At 42.7% G+C, this 15014-nt stretch overlaps 1 protein-coding gene across 7 annotated transcripts in view; it reads left to right on the plus strand.

The window, feature by feature from the left end:
* Positions 1-15014, plus strand: part of garnl3 (GTPase activating Rap/RanGAP domain like 3) — a 451733-nt gene that overhangs the window by 319679 nt on the left and 117040 nt on the right. For all 7 annotated transcript variants that reach the window (XM_043720251.2, XM_043720250.2, XM_087998395.1 and 4 more), the window contains exons 12-13: positions 6517-6625; positions 9320-9365. In XM_043720251.2, the coding sequence (XP_043576186.2) occupies positions 6517-6625; positions 9320-9365 (155 nt within the window). The remainder of the gene's footprint in view (positions 1-6516; positions 6626-9319; positions 9366-15014) is intronic.

Genomic DNA, 15014 nt, shown 5'->3' on the forward strand with positions numbered 1-15014 from the left:
AGGGATGTGTAGGCTAGGTGCATTAGTTAGGGGAAATGTAGAATAATAGGATAGGGGAATGGGTCTGCGCATGTGACTTGTCGGCGGGTTGGTGTGGGCTTGTTGGGCCAAATGGCCTTTTTCCACACTGTGGGGAATCTATGATGACATAGAAAGTTAGAAGAGAGGAGTAGGTAATTTGACCCTTTGAACCTCCCCATTTATTATGGTCATGAAGCTCCCTACCCTAATCCTGCTCTCCCTCATGTACCCTGGCTTTAATAGCTATCTCCTTCTTCAAAACCAGCAACATTGGCCAGTGTGGGGATTGAACTCATAACCTTAACTATTATTAGCACCAAGCTATATTACAGAGACTGTCACTATTACAGAGACAAAATTTCAATTCCAGATTTATTATTTTTTACAGCTGATGTGGTAGAATGTAACCCTTAATGTTCCCAGAGCATTTGCCTCACTAACTCATTCATCAGATCATGTCACAAACGCTCAGCAGCATCTGTGAAGAGAAATCAAAGTTACCTGTGTTCTGTGCAAAGGCCACCGCACCCAAAATGCGAGCTCTGATTTCTCTTCACAGACGCTGCCAGAACTGCTGAGCTTTTCCAGCAAGTTCTGTTTCTGTCCCCGATTTACAGTTTCCGCGGTTTTTTTGGTTTTCATGAGATCATGTTGTGGTGTTGCCACCTGGGTTGATGTATGGGATATTTGGACTCATGCTGGAGCAGAACGAGAAGATTTCATCAATATCCTCCATAGTTATAGAATCATAAAGATGTGCACCACAGAAACAGACCCTTCGGTCCAACCCATCCATGCTGACCAGATATCCCAACCCAATCTAGTCCCACCTGCCAGCACCTGGCCCATAGCCCTCCAAGCTGATAATGTGTTGCTGGAAAAGCGCAGCAGGTCAGGCAGCATCCAAGGAGCAGGGGAATCGAAGTTTCGGGCATGAGCCCTTCTTCAGGAATGTTCTGAAGAAGGGCTCATGCCCGAAACGTCGATTCTCCTGCTCCTTGGATGCTGCCTGACCTGCTGCGCTTTTCCAGCAACACATTTTCAGCTCTGATCTCCAGCATCTGCAGTCCTCACTTTCTCCTAGAAGCTTTTAACCTACTGCAAATCCTCTTGCAAGGATGCCTTCCTTGAAGTAGCTCTCTTCCTCCCTCTACAAGGATTACAGTGAGTCCCTCTCTCACTGCACACCCCAGGTCATCTCCTCTGCCCAGAAGCTCTTCAGCCACGTTCTCAAACAGACTCGCTACCACAGCCACATCTTCTTTCCTGAAGAAGGGCTCATGCCCGAAACATCGATTCCCCTGCTCCTTGGATGCTGCCTGACCTGCTGCGCTTTTCCAGCAATACATTTTCAGTTCTGATCTCCAGCATCTGCAGTCCTCACTTTCTCCATATCCCTCCAAACCCTTCCGATTCATATACCCATCCAAATGGCTTTTAAATGTTGTAATTGTACCAGCCTCCACCACTTCCTCTGGCAGCTCATTCCATACATTTACCACCCTCTTCGTGAAAAAGCTGCCCCTTAGGTCCCTTTCATATCTTTCCCCTCTCACCCTAAACCTATGCCCTCTAGTTCTGGACTCCCTCACCCCAGGGGAAATACTTTGTCTATTTATCCTATCCATGCCCCTCACGATTTTATAAACCTCTATAAGGTCACCCCTCAGCCTCCGACGCTCCAGGGAAAACAGCCCCAACCTGTTCAGCCTCTCCCTGTAGCTCAAATCCTGCAACCCTGGCAACATCCTTGTAAATCTTTTCTGACCCCTTTCAAGTTTCACAACATCTTTCCAATAGGAAGGAGACCAGAATTGCGTGCAATATTCCAACAGTGGCCTAACCAATGTCCTATCCAGCCGCAACATGACTTCCCAACTCCTGTACTCAATACTCTGATCAATAAAGGAAAGCATACCAAACACCTTCTTCACTATCCTATTTACCCACAACTCTACTTTCAAGGAGCTATGAACTTGCACTCCTAGATCTTTTTGTTCAGCAACACTCCCTAGGACCTTACCATTAAGTGTAAAAGTCCTGCTAAGATTTGCTTTCCCAAAATGCAGCACCTCGCATTTATCTGAATTAATCTCCATTTGCCACTTCTCAGCCCATTGGCCCATCTTGTCCAGATCCTGTTGTAATCTGAGGTCACCTTCTTCGCTGTCCACCACACCTCCAATTTTGGTGTAATCTGCAAACTTACTAACTGTACCTCTTATGTTCGCATCCAAATCATTTATATAAATGACGAGAAGTAGAGGGCCCAGCACCGATCCTTGTGGCACTCCATTGGTCACAGGTCTCCAGTCTGAAAAACAACCCTCCACCACCACCCTCTGTCATCTACCTTTGAGCCAGTTCTGTATCCAAATGGCTAGTTCTCCCTGTATTCCATGAGACGCAAACTTGTTAACCAGTCTCCCATGGGGAATCTTGTCGAACGCCTTACTTAAGTCTATATAGATCATGTCTACTGCTCTGCTCTCATCAATCCTCTTTGTTACTTCTTCAAAAAACTCAATCAAGCTTGTGAGACATGATTTCCCATGCATAAAGCCATGTTGATATCCATAATCAGTCCTTGCTTTTCCAAATACATGTACATCCTGTTATCAACCCTTTATTAATTTAAAGCTTTAACACTCAAGGAAATGGTTAATTCCATAGACAGTTTTTAAATTGGCACAAGATAATAGGCTTAAGTTAACAATAGAAGTGTTTCTTAAAAATAAGTTACATGCTCTTCTATGTCAAAAAATCCATCTCCCAAACCATGACTTCCTCAGCCTAGTAAGATCACAATTAGTCTATGTACTTAATGTTACAAAGCTGGAACCTTTTAACCAGGCCTTTGTTTTTCCTTTAAATTTATCCTTTAAATTTAAATTTAATAATTGACATTCATTACTGTAGCATCCACTACATTGTTTCTCATTCGTAGTTTCTGAATTTGTGCAGCCTTAAACTAGCAAATCCACTTTCATTTCAAGTTCTCCTAGCACCCAGTTAACTGAAAACTTCTTTACAGACAGGTTTAAAACTGTTGTCTCTTTTTTGCAGGCTTCCTCCTCCCCTCTTTTGCAATCTCCCTCTCACCACTCCACACTCCTGTTTCTGTTTCCACCTCTTTCTAGCCTTTCTCTGTCCATCTCCTCCAGCCCCTAGTAACCTTCTGAAACTTGCTGTGATGAATGTTAATGCTATGGTTCTGCAATTCTGGGAGGTTAGGGTCTTAGTGATTTGTGTCATCCCTTAGGCACCCTCATTATTTTCTGAAACTTCTCTTGTGCCGTTGCATTTTGACTTCCACTAAAACAGTCACTGTTGGCACAAAGTTTAGGCCGAAGAAAGTGTTTGACCATCAGGACCATTTCCGAGTCCTCACCCCATTTGCAGTAGCAATGCACCTTCTCATTCACTCGATGAACAATCTACCTCCAGGGTCACCATCCAATTTGAGGTGGTGAGCAGTGTGAAGAGCGTCATGTCTCACTGGGGTGTTGCGCTGGAAATCAAGTCTTGCTCTTCCTGGAGTTATCACAAAAGTTAAACATTTTATCAAAGAACACAACCCCAGGTTAAAAAGAAACCATGGGCCAGGTTTCTGTACTTAGCAAGAACAGCTGTTTGTTACAACAGCTCAACATATAACTATGAGTTGGAATTCTAATCTCCTTATAAATTCTTCTGCCTCTTACATACAGACAAAGAATGGAAGGGAAAAATATCTGAGGAAGCATTTCAGTGGCACCGGTCTGCAGAGTTTGCTGAGATAAGAATAGAAGAGCAAAGACCAGAAGTGGGCAATTCAGTCCTCATGCTACCTCCTTCATTCAGTCTGGTCATGGCTGATCTCACTGATCCCTTTGCATGCCAGCTTTTTCTGTTCTTTGATCCCTTTTTCTCTATTTTCACTTTTCACAGCGGGCACCAGCAATTAGTCCATGAATTGCAAAGCCTCTCAGTTACTCATTAATGACCGTACAAAGTTAAAAATCACACAACACCAGGTTATAGTCTAACAAGTTTAATTGGAAGCACACTAGCTTTCGGAGTGTCGCTCCTTCATCAGGTGGTTGTGGATAAAGGAGTGGCGCTCCGAAAGCTAGTGTGCTTCCAATTAAACCTGTTGGACTATAACCTGGTGTTGTGTGATTTTTAACTTTGTACACCCCAGTCCAACACCGGCAACTCCAAATCATTAATGACCGTGTCTTACAGCAAATCAAGGAAAATGAACTGGCTCTCTTCGTACTTTAAGTATTTTACTGGAGAGAAATACACACACCTTCTAGCCCTTGCAGCAGTCAAAGGTCAGTCTGCCAGCATCGTTCACACCCACAAGCTGTTCAGCTAACCAGATACCTTTTGTTGGCTGAACAGTTTGGCATCCACACCTGGTCACAACTTCACAAACCGATCAGCAGTTGATTGCTGGCTGAACCACCTTTTGTACACACACCCTGGTGCTTGCTCATCCACAAACAGTCTATTTGATTGCTTGAACATATCAACAGCGTAAACACCACTTACAATGTGTTTCAGTAAGTTGTTTTTAAAAGTGCAGCAATTCCTTCCACACTCATTGGTTTTAAAACTGTTCTTGTCAAGTTTATTTCAAAAATACACATATATGGTCTTCACAGAAGGCAGGAGCTGTTTAAAATCCAATACCATATAGAATCGTAGAGTCATAAAGATGTACAGCACGGAAACAGACCTTTCGGTTCAACTCATCCATGTCGACCAGTTATCCTAACCCAATCTAGTCCCGCCTGCCAGCACCCGGCCCATATCCCTCCAAACCCTTCCTATTCGCATACCCATCCAGATGCCTTTTAAATGTTGCAATAATACCAGCATCCACCACTTCCTCTGGCAGCTCATTCCACACATGTACCACCCTTTAACACAAACACCCAATTTCCATCTTTCCTTTCTGGGCCATTTCATTGTTCTGAAACCAATTCCTCCACTGGGACAGAACCTGGACTTTTGGTTTTGTATATCCCCACCAAATTCCCCACCAAATTACCCAGTCAATAAATTAAAACAAGGAACAACTTACACTCACCACCTACTGGGAATGGGGCAACAATAGCAGAACAATAGGGAGGATAGGAAGAGAGCGATGGGATTAACTTAAAATGCAGTTGGACGAGAGCAAATACATGCCAGTGACCATGGTGCAGACCTCTGTCTAAAGATGTAAAGGTTGTTGGTGCACACTGTGTGCTCCCTTTCCAAGGGTACCCAGATGCAAACATGGCCACTGAACCGGGGAAGGTGGTCAGAAACTGTGGCCTCCAAGCCTGAAATGTTAATTCTCCTGCTCATCGGTTGCTGCCTGACCTGTAGTGCTTTTCCAGCACCACACATTTTGACTCTGACTCTCCACCATCTTCAATCCTCACTTTCTTTCTAGGGATCTTGGCCTGAGCCAGTTTAATGGGCTCCTTTAGCCAGGAAGAACCCAGACATTTTTCTTAAATTCAACCATCACAAAATAACATAGATGTGTCCCAATGTCTGCAATCTTAAATTTGCTCATCTACCATTCCCTTTCTCTTGCCACCGCTCCCCTAAACACCTGCCTCCAGTTCTGAGGGTCTGGTAGCATTCCCCCAGTAAAAGTGTCCCCAATCAAAATTAAGACCACAAGACCATAAGAAATAGGAGTGGAAGTAAGGCCATTCGGCCCATCAAGTCCACTCCACCATTCAGTCACGGCTGATGGGCATTTCAACGCCACTTACCCACACTCTCCCCGTATCCCTTAATTCCTTGCGAGGAATTGATGTGGATTGTAGGTTCCCTGACTTAACATGACTTTGCTCAATGCTGCTGTTGGTTTGTCATAGATTGGAGCTGATGGGAACAAATTGCAATGTTTTTTCCAAGTATAGTTCTGAGTGGATGCTGTATAAATCTGCCCAAGTTTTTTTTTAGTTCACAAATGCATTGGAGCAGGAGCCTAGTGTCCTTGGGGCTTAAAGTAATTAAGCCTCATCTCTGATTAGGTTCCAGGTGTTATGCAGCTATAACCTTTACAGAGCTGACTAAATATTAACTCAGCAGGTAAGTTGTGTAATGTCAATTAAAATTGTTGGATATGGACATTGCCAGATTTTTCAGATGTTTATTTCAGCAAGGAAACCATCAGAGAACTCAAATCATTCTAGTATTTCGATTTGGTAAAAATGGGTATGTTAGACAAATTAAGGTTTGTAAAGAAGAGAAAGTTTCAACAGTGAGTCACACTGAGCGGTCCAAAGGATGACCTCTGAAGGAAACGAAAACAGAAATTGTTGGAGAAACTTCTTCAGAAAGGTCACTGGACTGGAAAAGTTAATGTTTGCTTTCTGTTCACAGATGCTCCCAGACCTGTTGGGTTTCACCAGCAATGTCTGCATTTCTTTGTTTCAGATCTCCAGCATCTACAGTTCTTTGTTTTGTTGAAGGATGACATCTGTTCTCTTTGCTTTGCAGGTGGAAAGGAAACGCCATATTGGGAATGACATTGTAACCATTGTATTTCAAGAAGGAGAGGAATCATCACCATCCTTCAAACCATCTATGATCCGTTCCCACTTCACACGTATCCTCTTCCCTTGCGTTTCCAGTCTGCCTACTTGACAGAGCCTGAAAGGCTTTACTGAAAAGATTCATGCCCTTTTTACATTTTTCTCTCCTTCATTTCAACATCCTTCCACTAAACCATGTCCTGTTTGTTATTGGAGACCTCACTTTTAATCCTGTTTTCTGAAACGCTTTGTTCGTGGTGTTATTTTATTTTGCATTGTGCTGTGTGTCTGCAGCTTCAATTTGCATTGCGGTTTGGAATGGCTGACGATTTTCAAGTTTGGGAATTAGGTTTGTAAGCTGGGTGCACAAAATACCCAAACGATCCAGTCTCAGCAAAAACAGCAGTTCGTGAATCCAAATCCGTTTCATTATAATGTACATGAACATGTTTCTCAACTCTGAGGTTTTAGCATAGTCTGATATGGCCATTTGGGATGTTCCTGACTGTTTGTGTGGTTCCTCAGTTTAATCATCGCTGATAATGTCACCAAACCCACCCTTAGATTAACCCAATACCTTGTCAATAAATCTCATTGAATCCTGGAAATATGAAGTTAATATGTATGGTGTGAAAATGCAGTAGTTGGATCTCTGCAAGAACCCCCTCACCTGCTCTGACAAATAAAGAGCATTACCCCACTCAGTATGTAAGCCCATTACCCATTGCCCCATCTCCCATTTTAATTATATGTAGTTTCTGGATTTCTTTTTATGGAATTGAGGGATTGATGTTTAATCAGAAGCTGAAATGTTGAGATATATTTGTGTCTGTTTGAGTGGTAATGGATTGCTACCATAACCTTTGCTCTTTTTAACATGTGCTTTCCAGTATGTTTCTGGTTAAAGCTGCCTTTTTCAATAAACCTACATAGTATCAGCAACAGAATTTTTAAAAAAATCCTTCCTGGGATATGGGCGTCACTGGCAAAGCCAGCTTTCATTGGCCTGCCTCTGTTTGGCCTGAAACTGAGTGGCTTGCTCGGACATTTCTCAGCGCAGTTAAGAATCAGCAACATCACTCTGGGCTGGTTTGTTTTCTCTCTACTGTGGACATTCTACCTTTGCAATCAAGGAACTTGCTGTTTTATGGAAGGTGTTTCTGTTTAACTCCACTGCATAAGACCATCACCTCCATCTTCCTCCTGCACTCTTCTACATTATTTCCTGCCACATCTGACATTGTAGCCTTTACTGTGTTTCCTTGTTTCCATCCCATGATAACCTTATCCTGCAGCTGCAGCATTGAGGACTATTGCACACAGCGTGTCAATGGATTTAATCGTGCACAGCTATCAACTGCACTTACTGTAGACTTACCAAACTTTTAGAGTTGGTTTTCCATTACCTTTTATGTATCCCCTCGAATGCAGTGTGAACTCAGAGTAATACAATACAGGAAATGCACTGCAAAGTGGCAGCAGAACACAGCAGTTTAAGGAGAGAAACTGAAAGGTGAATCTGGGAAGCAGTGGTACAAATCTTCTTCTCTCGCTTGGTATAATCCAGATATTCCTGAATTCAAACTCTAATCCTCCACAACCACCTGCCGAAGGTGCAGCACTCTGAAAGCTAGTGCTTCCAAATAAACCTGTTGGACTAGATTACTTAGATTACTTACAGCATGGAAACAGGCCCTTCGGCTCAACAAGTCCACACCGACCCACCAACCCATTGCCCTACATTTACCCCTTCACCTAACACTACGGGCAATTTAGCATGGCCAATTCACCTAACCTGCACATTTTTGGATTGTGGGAGGAAACCGGAGCACCCAGAGGAAACCCACGCAGACACGGGGAGAATGTGCAAACTCCACACAGTCAGTCGCCTGAGGCGGGAATTGAAGCCGGGTCTCTGGCGCTGTGAGGCAGCAGTGCTAACCACTGTGCCACCATGCCGCCCATTGTTTCTTTTTATTTAAGTACCGATCCACGCCTTAAGTTCACCCACCTAATTTCTGATACTATAACCTAGTGTTGTGTGATTTCTAACTTTGTCTACCCCAGTCCAATACCGGCACCTCCAAATCATGTCTAATTAAAGAGTAAACATAAAAAGTAATGGAATGAATGAATGAATTAGCAATCTCCCTGATGTTAAGACCATTCATTCAACATTGGTCATGGGTGATATGGAATCATTTGTTCACATTCAATCATAATTTGCCATTGAAGACACCAGCACTGTGTAATATCATAACACTGTTTTATTTTTAAATCAATAATCCTTTTAAATGGCCTCTTACCCATTTGATTCAGAACATAATTTTATTTTAAAAACATAGTGCTAAGTATGTAAGTTAGCTAGCTGAGTTACATACTTATCATTAACCTGAGCGACAAATCTTCTCAAAAGTTGTCAATACATAGTGCATTTTGTATTTCACTGTTGTGTTAATTAACTTTAGTGTTGTGTTTTAAAATGTCACTTAAAATAAAATTGCAAAGTTAAACACATTAAACCAAAAATATTTCTCCTGTCAATACCTTGAATTGAGAATTTAGAGTGGGGCACAGATGGTTTTATTGATAGTCAAATTATATCTGCATCAATGCAATCTGCACCAATTTAAGTGAAATAAGCTTTGAATTATTGTCTGTGATTCTTTGTTGATATATCACCAATTCGCTGAAAGACCAGCAAACCAACTAGAACTATGTGTTATTGATGGTCGAAAATGTGCTTTGTTCTTTAGCCTATGCCACAGATATATTTGCCTTAGTCCGATATAACAAGCAAAACGATAGCTATCGGTAAGTCAAACTCTACCATCCTTTGTGTTTGTTATGTTCTATTTTAAGGGAACAGAAGGGAAAAGGGGTCACAACAATAATGCTGGATGTCAGGGAGGGTGCAGTATCACTTGTTATGCCTCAATGGGGGAGCACATTGGGAACCAAGCCCCGCTATTTCAGGGATTTAGAAAAATGATGGGGGTGGGGAATCTTATAGAAACATATAAAATTATGAAGCAAATAGAGAAGATAGAAACAGGGAGATTGTTTCCACTGGCGAGTGAATCTACAACTGAGGGGTATAGTCTCAAAATAAGGGGGAGCAGATTTCAGACTGAGTTGAGGAGGAACTCCTTCACCCAAGGGTTGTGAATCTGTGGAATTTTCTGCCCAGCGAAGCAGTTGAGACGACCTCATTGAATGTTTTTAAGGCGAGGATTGATAGATTTTTGAAAAGAAAAGGCATTAGGGTGATAATGAACACTTGGGAAAGTGGAGCTGAGGCCATAAAAGATTAGCCATGATCTTATTGAATGGTGGAATGGGCTGGAGGGCCAGATGGCTTCTCCTGATCCAAATTTTTATGTTCTTTTGTGAGTCATCACATGTTAAAGATTTTGAGTAAGTATGCAAAATTCCCTCGTTCACTTCTCCTTTAGACTCAGGTTGACAGAAAGTGTGCACCAGATTTCTGTGGAAATCAATCGATTCTAGCTACAGGTAAATAATTGTGAACTGTCAATATATGCCTCCAATGTATATAAAACTCTACAAACACATACTGAAAGACACAAGAAAAGAGTGTAATGGGTTGAAGGAAAGACTGAGAAGCAGTTCAATGGTTCTTGTCCACAGGAATCTCTGAGATTATTGTTATGGCTTCAGGAGACCAGTTTCTCCAGATACTTTCACTGGTTTTTTTGGAGGAACAGGGTGACTGCTTCATACTTACAGGTTTAAAACTACATCTTACAGCAACTGATGAGGAGAAAGACAAGCCTTTCTTCGGGCTTGAGATGTTTCTTTAGTGCAGAGAAAAGCAAGTCTGATGGCTTCCTGACCAAGCCTTCACATGCACAGGCTGTCCAGCTACCCAAGAACCAATCGGAAAGTCAATGGCTGGCACAAGGCATTGTCATCGACAACTGGTCGTCACTCCACAGACCAATCATAGAGTCATAGAGTCATAGAGATGTACAGCATGGAAACAGACCCTTCGGTCCAACCCATCCATGCCGACCAGATATCCCAACCCAAACTAGTCCCACCTGCCAGCACCCAGCCCATATCCCTCCAAACCCATCCAAATGCCTCTTAAATGTTGCAATTGTACCAACTTCTACCACTTCCTGTGGCAGCTCATTCCATACATGTATCACAATCTGCGTGAAAAAGTTGCCATTTAGGTCTCTTTTATATCTTTCCCCTCTCACCCTAAACCTATGCCCTCTACTTCTGGATTCCCCGACCCCAGGGAAAAGACTTTGTCTATTTATCCTATCCATGCCTCTCATAATTTTGTAAGCCTCAATAAGGTCACCCCTCAACCTCCGACGCTCCAGGGAAAACAGCCCCAGCCTGTTCAACCTCTCCCTATAGCTCAAATCCTCCAAATCCTCCAACCCTGGCAACATCCTTGTAAGTCTTTTCTGAATCCTTTCAAGTTTCACAACATCTTTCCGATAGGAAGGAGACCAGAATTGCATGCAATATTCCAACAGTGGCCTAACCAATGTCCTGTACAGCTGCAACATGACCTCCTAACTCCTGTACTCAATACTCTGACCAATAACGGAAAGCATACCAAACGCCTTCTTCACTATCCTATCTACCTGCGACTCCACTTTCAAGGAGCTATGAACCTGCACTCCAAGATCTCTTTGTTCAGCAATACCCCCTAGGACCTTACCATTAAGTGTATAAGTCCTGCTAAGATTTGCTTTCCCAAAATGCAGCACCTCGCATTTATCTGAATTAAACTCCATCTGCCACTTCTCAGCTCATTTGCCCACCTGGTCAAGATCCTGTTGTAATCTGAGGTAACCTTCTTCGCTGTCCACTACACCTCCAAATTTGGTGTCATCAGCAAACTTACGAACTGTACCTCTTATGCTCGCATCCAAATCATTTATGTAAATGACAAAACATAGAGGACCCAGCACCGATCCTTGTGGTCACAGGCCTCCAGTCTGAAAAACAACCCTCCACCACCACCCTCTGTCTTCTACCTTTGAGCCAGTTCTGTGTCCAAATGGCTAGTTCTCCCTGTATTCCATGAGATCTAACCTTGCTAATCCCAGGTAAATAGTGCGGTGAGGAAGGCATATGGCGTACTGGCTTTTATTGGTAGAGGAATTGAGTTCCGGAGTCCTGAGGTCATGATGCAGTTGTATAAGACTCTGGTGCGGCCGCATCTGGAATATTGTGTGCAGTTTTGGTCGCCATACTATAGGAAGGATGTGGAGGCACTGGAACGGGTGAAGAGGAGGTTTACCAGGATGTTGCCTGGTATGGAAGGAAGATCGTATGAGGAAAGACTGAGACACTTGGGGCTGTTTTCATTAGAGAAAAGAAGGTTTAGGGGTGACTTGATTGAGGTGTACAAGATGATTAGGGGGTTAGATAGGGTTGACAGTGTGAACCATTTCCCGCGTATGGAGTCGGGTATTACAAGGGGGCATAGCTTTAAATTAAGGGGGGGTAGATATAGGACTGAAGTTAGGGGTAGGTTCTTCACTCAGCGAGTCGTAAGTTCATGGAATGCCCTGCCAGTAGCAGTGGTGGACTCTCCCTCTTTATGGGCATTTAAGCGGGCATTGGATAGGTATATGGAGGATAGTGGGTTAGTATAGGTTAGGTGGGCTTGGATCGGCGCAACATCGAGGGCCAAAGGGCCTGCACTGCGCTGTATTCTTCTATGTTCTATGTTCTAATCAGTCTCCCATGGGGAACCTTGTTGAACGCCTTACTGAACTCCATATAGATCACATCTACTGCTCTGCCCTCATCAATCTTCTTTGTTACTTCTTCAAAAAACTCAATCAAGTTTGTGAGACATGATTTCCCAAACACAAAGCCATGTTGACTATCCCTAATCAGTCCTTGCCTTTCCAAATACATGTACATCCTGTCCCTCAGGATTCCTTCCAACAACTTGCCCACCACCGACGTCAGGCTCACTGGTCTATAGTTCCCTGGCTTGTCTTTACCGCCCTTCTTAAACAGTGGCACCACGTTTGCCAACCTCCAGTCTTCTGGCACCTCACCTGTGACTATCGATGATACAAATATCTCAGCAAGAGGCCCAGCAATCACTTCTCTAGCTTCCCACAGAGTTCTCAGGTACACCTGATCAGGTCCTGGGGATTTATCCACTTTTAACCAAGTCAAGACATCCAGCACTTCCTCCTCTGTAATCTGGACATTTTGCAAGATGTCACCATCTATTTCCCTAAAGTCTATGTCTTCCATATCCTTTTCCACAGTAAACACTGATGCAAAATATTCATTTAGTATCTCCCCTATTTTCTGTGGCTCCACACAAAGGCCGCCTTGCTGATCTTTGAGGGGACCTATTCTCTCCCTAGGTACCCTTTTGTCCTTAATATATTTGTAAAAATCCTTTGGATTCTCCTTAATTCTATTTTCCAAAGCTATCTGATGTCCTCTTTTTGCCCTCCTGATTTCCCTCTTTAGTATACTCCTACTTCCTTTATACTCTTCTAAGGATTCACTTGATCTGTCCTGTCTATACCTGACATATGCTTCCTTCTTTTTCTTAATCAAACCCTCAATTTCTTTAGTCATCCAGCATTCCCTATACCTACCAGCCTTCCCTTTCACCGACAGGAATATACTTTCTCTGGATTCTTGTTATCTCATTTCTGAAGGCTTCCCATTTTCCAGCCGTCCCTTTACCTGCGAATATCTGCCTCCAATCAGCTTTCGAGAGTTCTTGCCTAATACCATCAAAATTGGCCTTTCTCCAATTTAGAACTTCAACTTTTAGATCTGGTCTATCCTTTTCCATCACTATTTTAAAATGAATAGAATTATGGTCGCTGGCCCCAAAGTGCTCCCCCACTGACACCTCTGTCACCTGCCCTGCCTTATTTCCGAAGAGTAGGTCAAATTTTGCACCTTCTCTAGTAGGTACATCCACATACTGAATCAGAAAATTGTCTTGTACACACTTAAGAAATTCCTCTCCATCTAAACCTTTAACACTATGGCAGTCCCAGTTGATGTTTGGAACATTAAAATCCCCTACCGTAACCACCCTATTATTCTTACAGATAGCCGAGATCGCCTTACAAGTTTGTTTCTCAATTTCCCTCTGACTATTAGGAGGTCTATAATACAATCCTAATAAGGTTATCATCCCTTTCTTATTTCTTAGTTCCACCCAAATAACTTCCCTGGATGTATTCCCGGGAATATCCTCCCACAGCACAGCTGTAATGCTATCCCTTATCAAAAACGCCACTCCCCTTCCTCTCTTGCCTCCCTTTCTATTCTTCCTGTAGCATTTGTATCCTGGAACATTAAGCTGCCAGTCCTGCCCATCCCTGAGCCATGTTTCTGTAATTGCTATGATATCCCAGTCCCATGTTCCTAACCATGCCCTGAGTTCATCTGCCTTCCCTGTTAGGCCCCTTGCATTGAAATAACTGCAGTTTAATTTATTCGTCCTACCTTGTTGCTTGTGGCTGGCTGAATCTCCTTTCGTACAGAGCTACTGGCTCCTGCTCACGTTCACTAACCTCCTGCACTGCTTGAACAAACAGCACATAAATAGCACTTAGAGTGAGTGTCAGGTACCTTGCTTTTTAAAATGTACAGTTTCTGCAATCCTTGATTTTTAAAAATGAATTTTCCCTATTTCGGTCCACAATTAAAGATACAGAAGAGTAAAAAGATAGGTTGTTTTTGATGTGTGTTGAAGTAGAGCCAGTGGAATCACTAGGCAAACCAGACAGTCACCCAGAGCAGCTGAATTTGAGGGAGTAGGTTGGGATGGCCAGCAATAAACTGAATGAGATATCCAGCAAACTACATGAATAACAGGCTTCAGCAGCTTTAACGAAAAGTCTAGATTGACTGATGTGTATCCATTAACACACATATAGGCTTACAAGTTGCAGTCTTTCCCAAAATGTCATAATATATTCCTTGTTGTTTTGATGTGATAGTACTACAGATTTATGCATCGACAGGACTATTCCAAAATGACAAATCAGTAAATAATATCAAAGGGTGTAACTGAATACAACCCAGTCTATCGATTTTGTAATTGATTTTGTAAATGTGCACATAAAATCACATAAACTGTCGCAGGAATGCAGTGTTACATGGTATGTGAGTCGTATTACACCTTATAATGAATATTTTGTCTCCGGAATATCCTGGGAAAAATATAGAACATTGAGATGAACAATCAGTGCCATAATATTCCCCATGTTCCTGTAAAATAAATCGAGTTATAAATGCTGAATCTTTACTCGCACGGTCATTCACAATGTTCATTTTCAAAAGTTAGCCATGGGAGGTTGGGGCACAGAGGGTTGATGCACCAGGGTAAGGATTTGTCTACACTTCCTAATAGTCCTGTTTTAGGAGTGGGTATTATCCAGGCTCCTGGATTGGGAGGAGGCAGCACCCTTGTAC

This window comes from Chiloscyllium plagiosum, unplaced genomic scaffold (genome assembly GCF_037043375.1).
Source record: "Chiloscyllium plagiosum isolate Xiang-an unplaced genomic scaffold, Cpla_swu_hap1 HiC_scaffold_21, whole genome shotgun sequence".
In the NCBI taxonomy this organism is placed as follows: Eukaryota; Metazoa; Chordata; class Chondrichthyes; order Orectolobiformes; family Hemiscylliidae; genus Chiloscyllium; species Chiloscyllium plagiosum.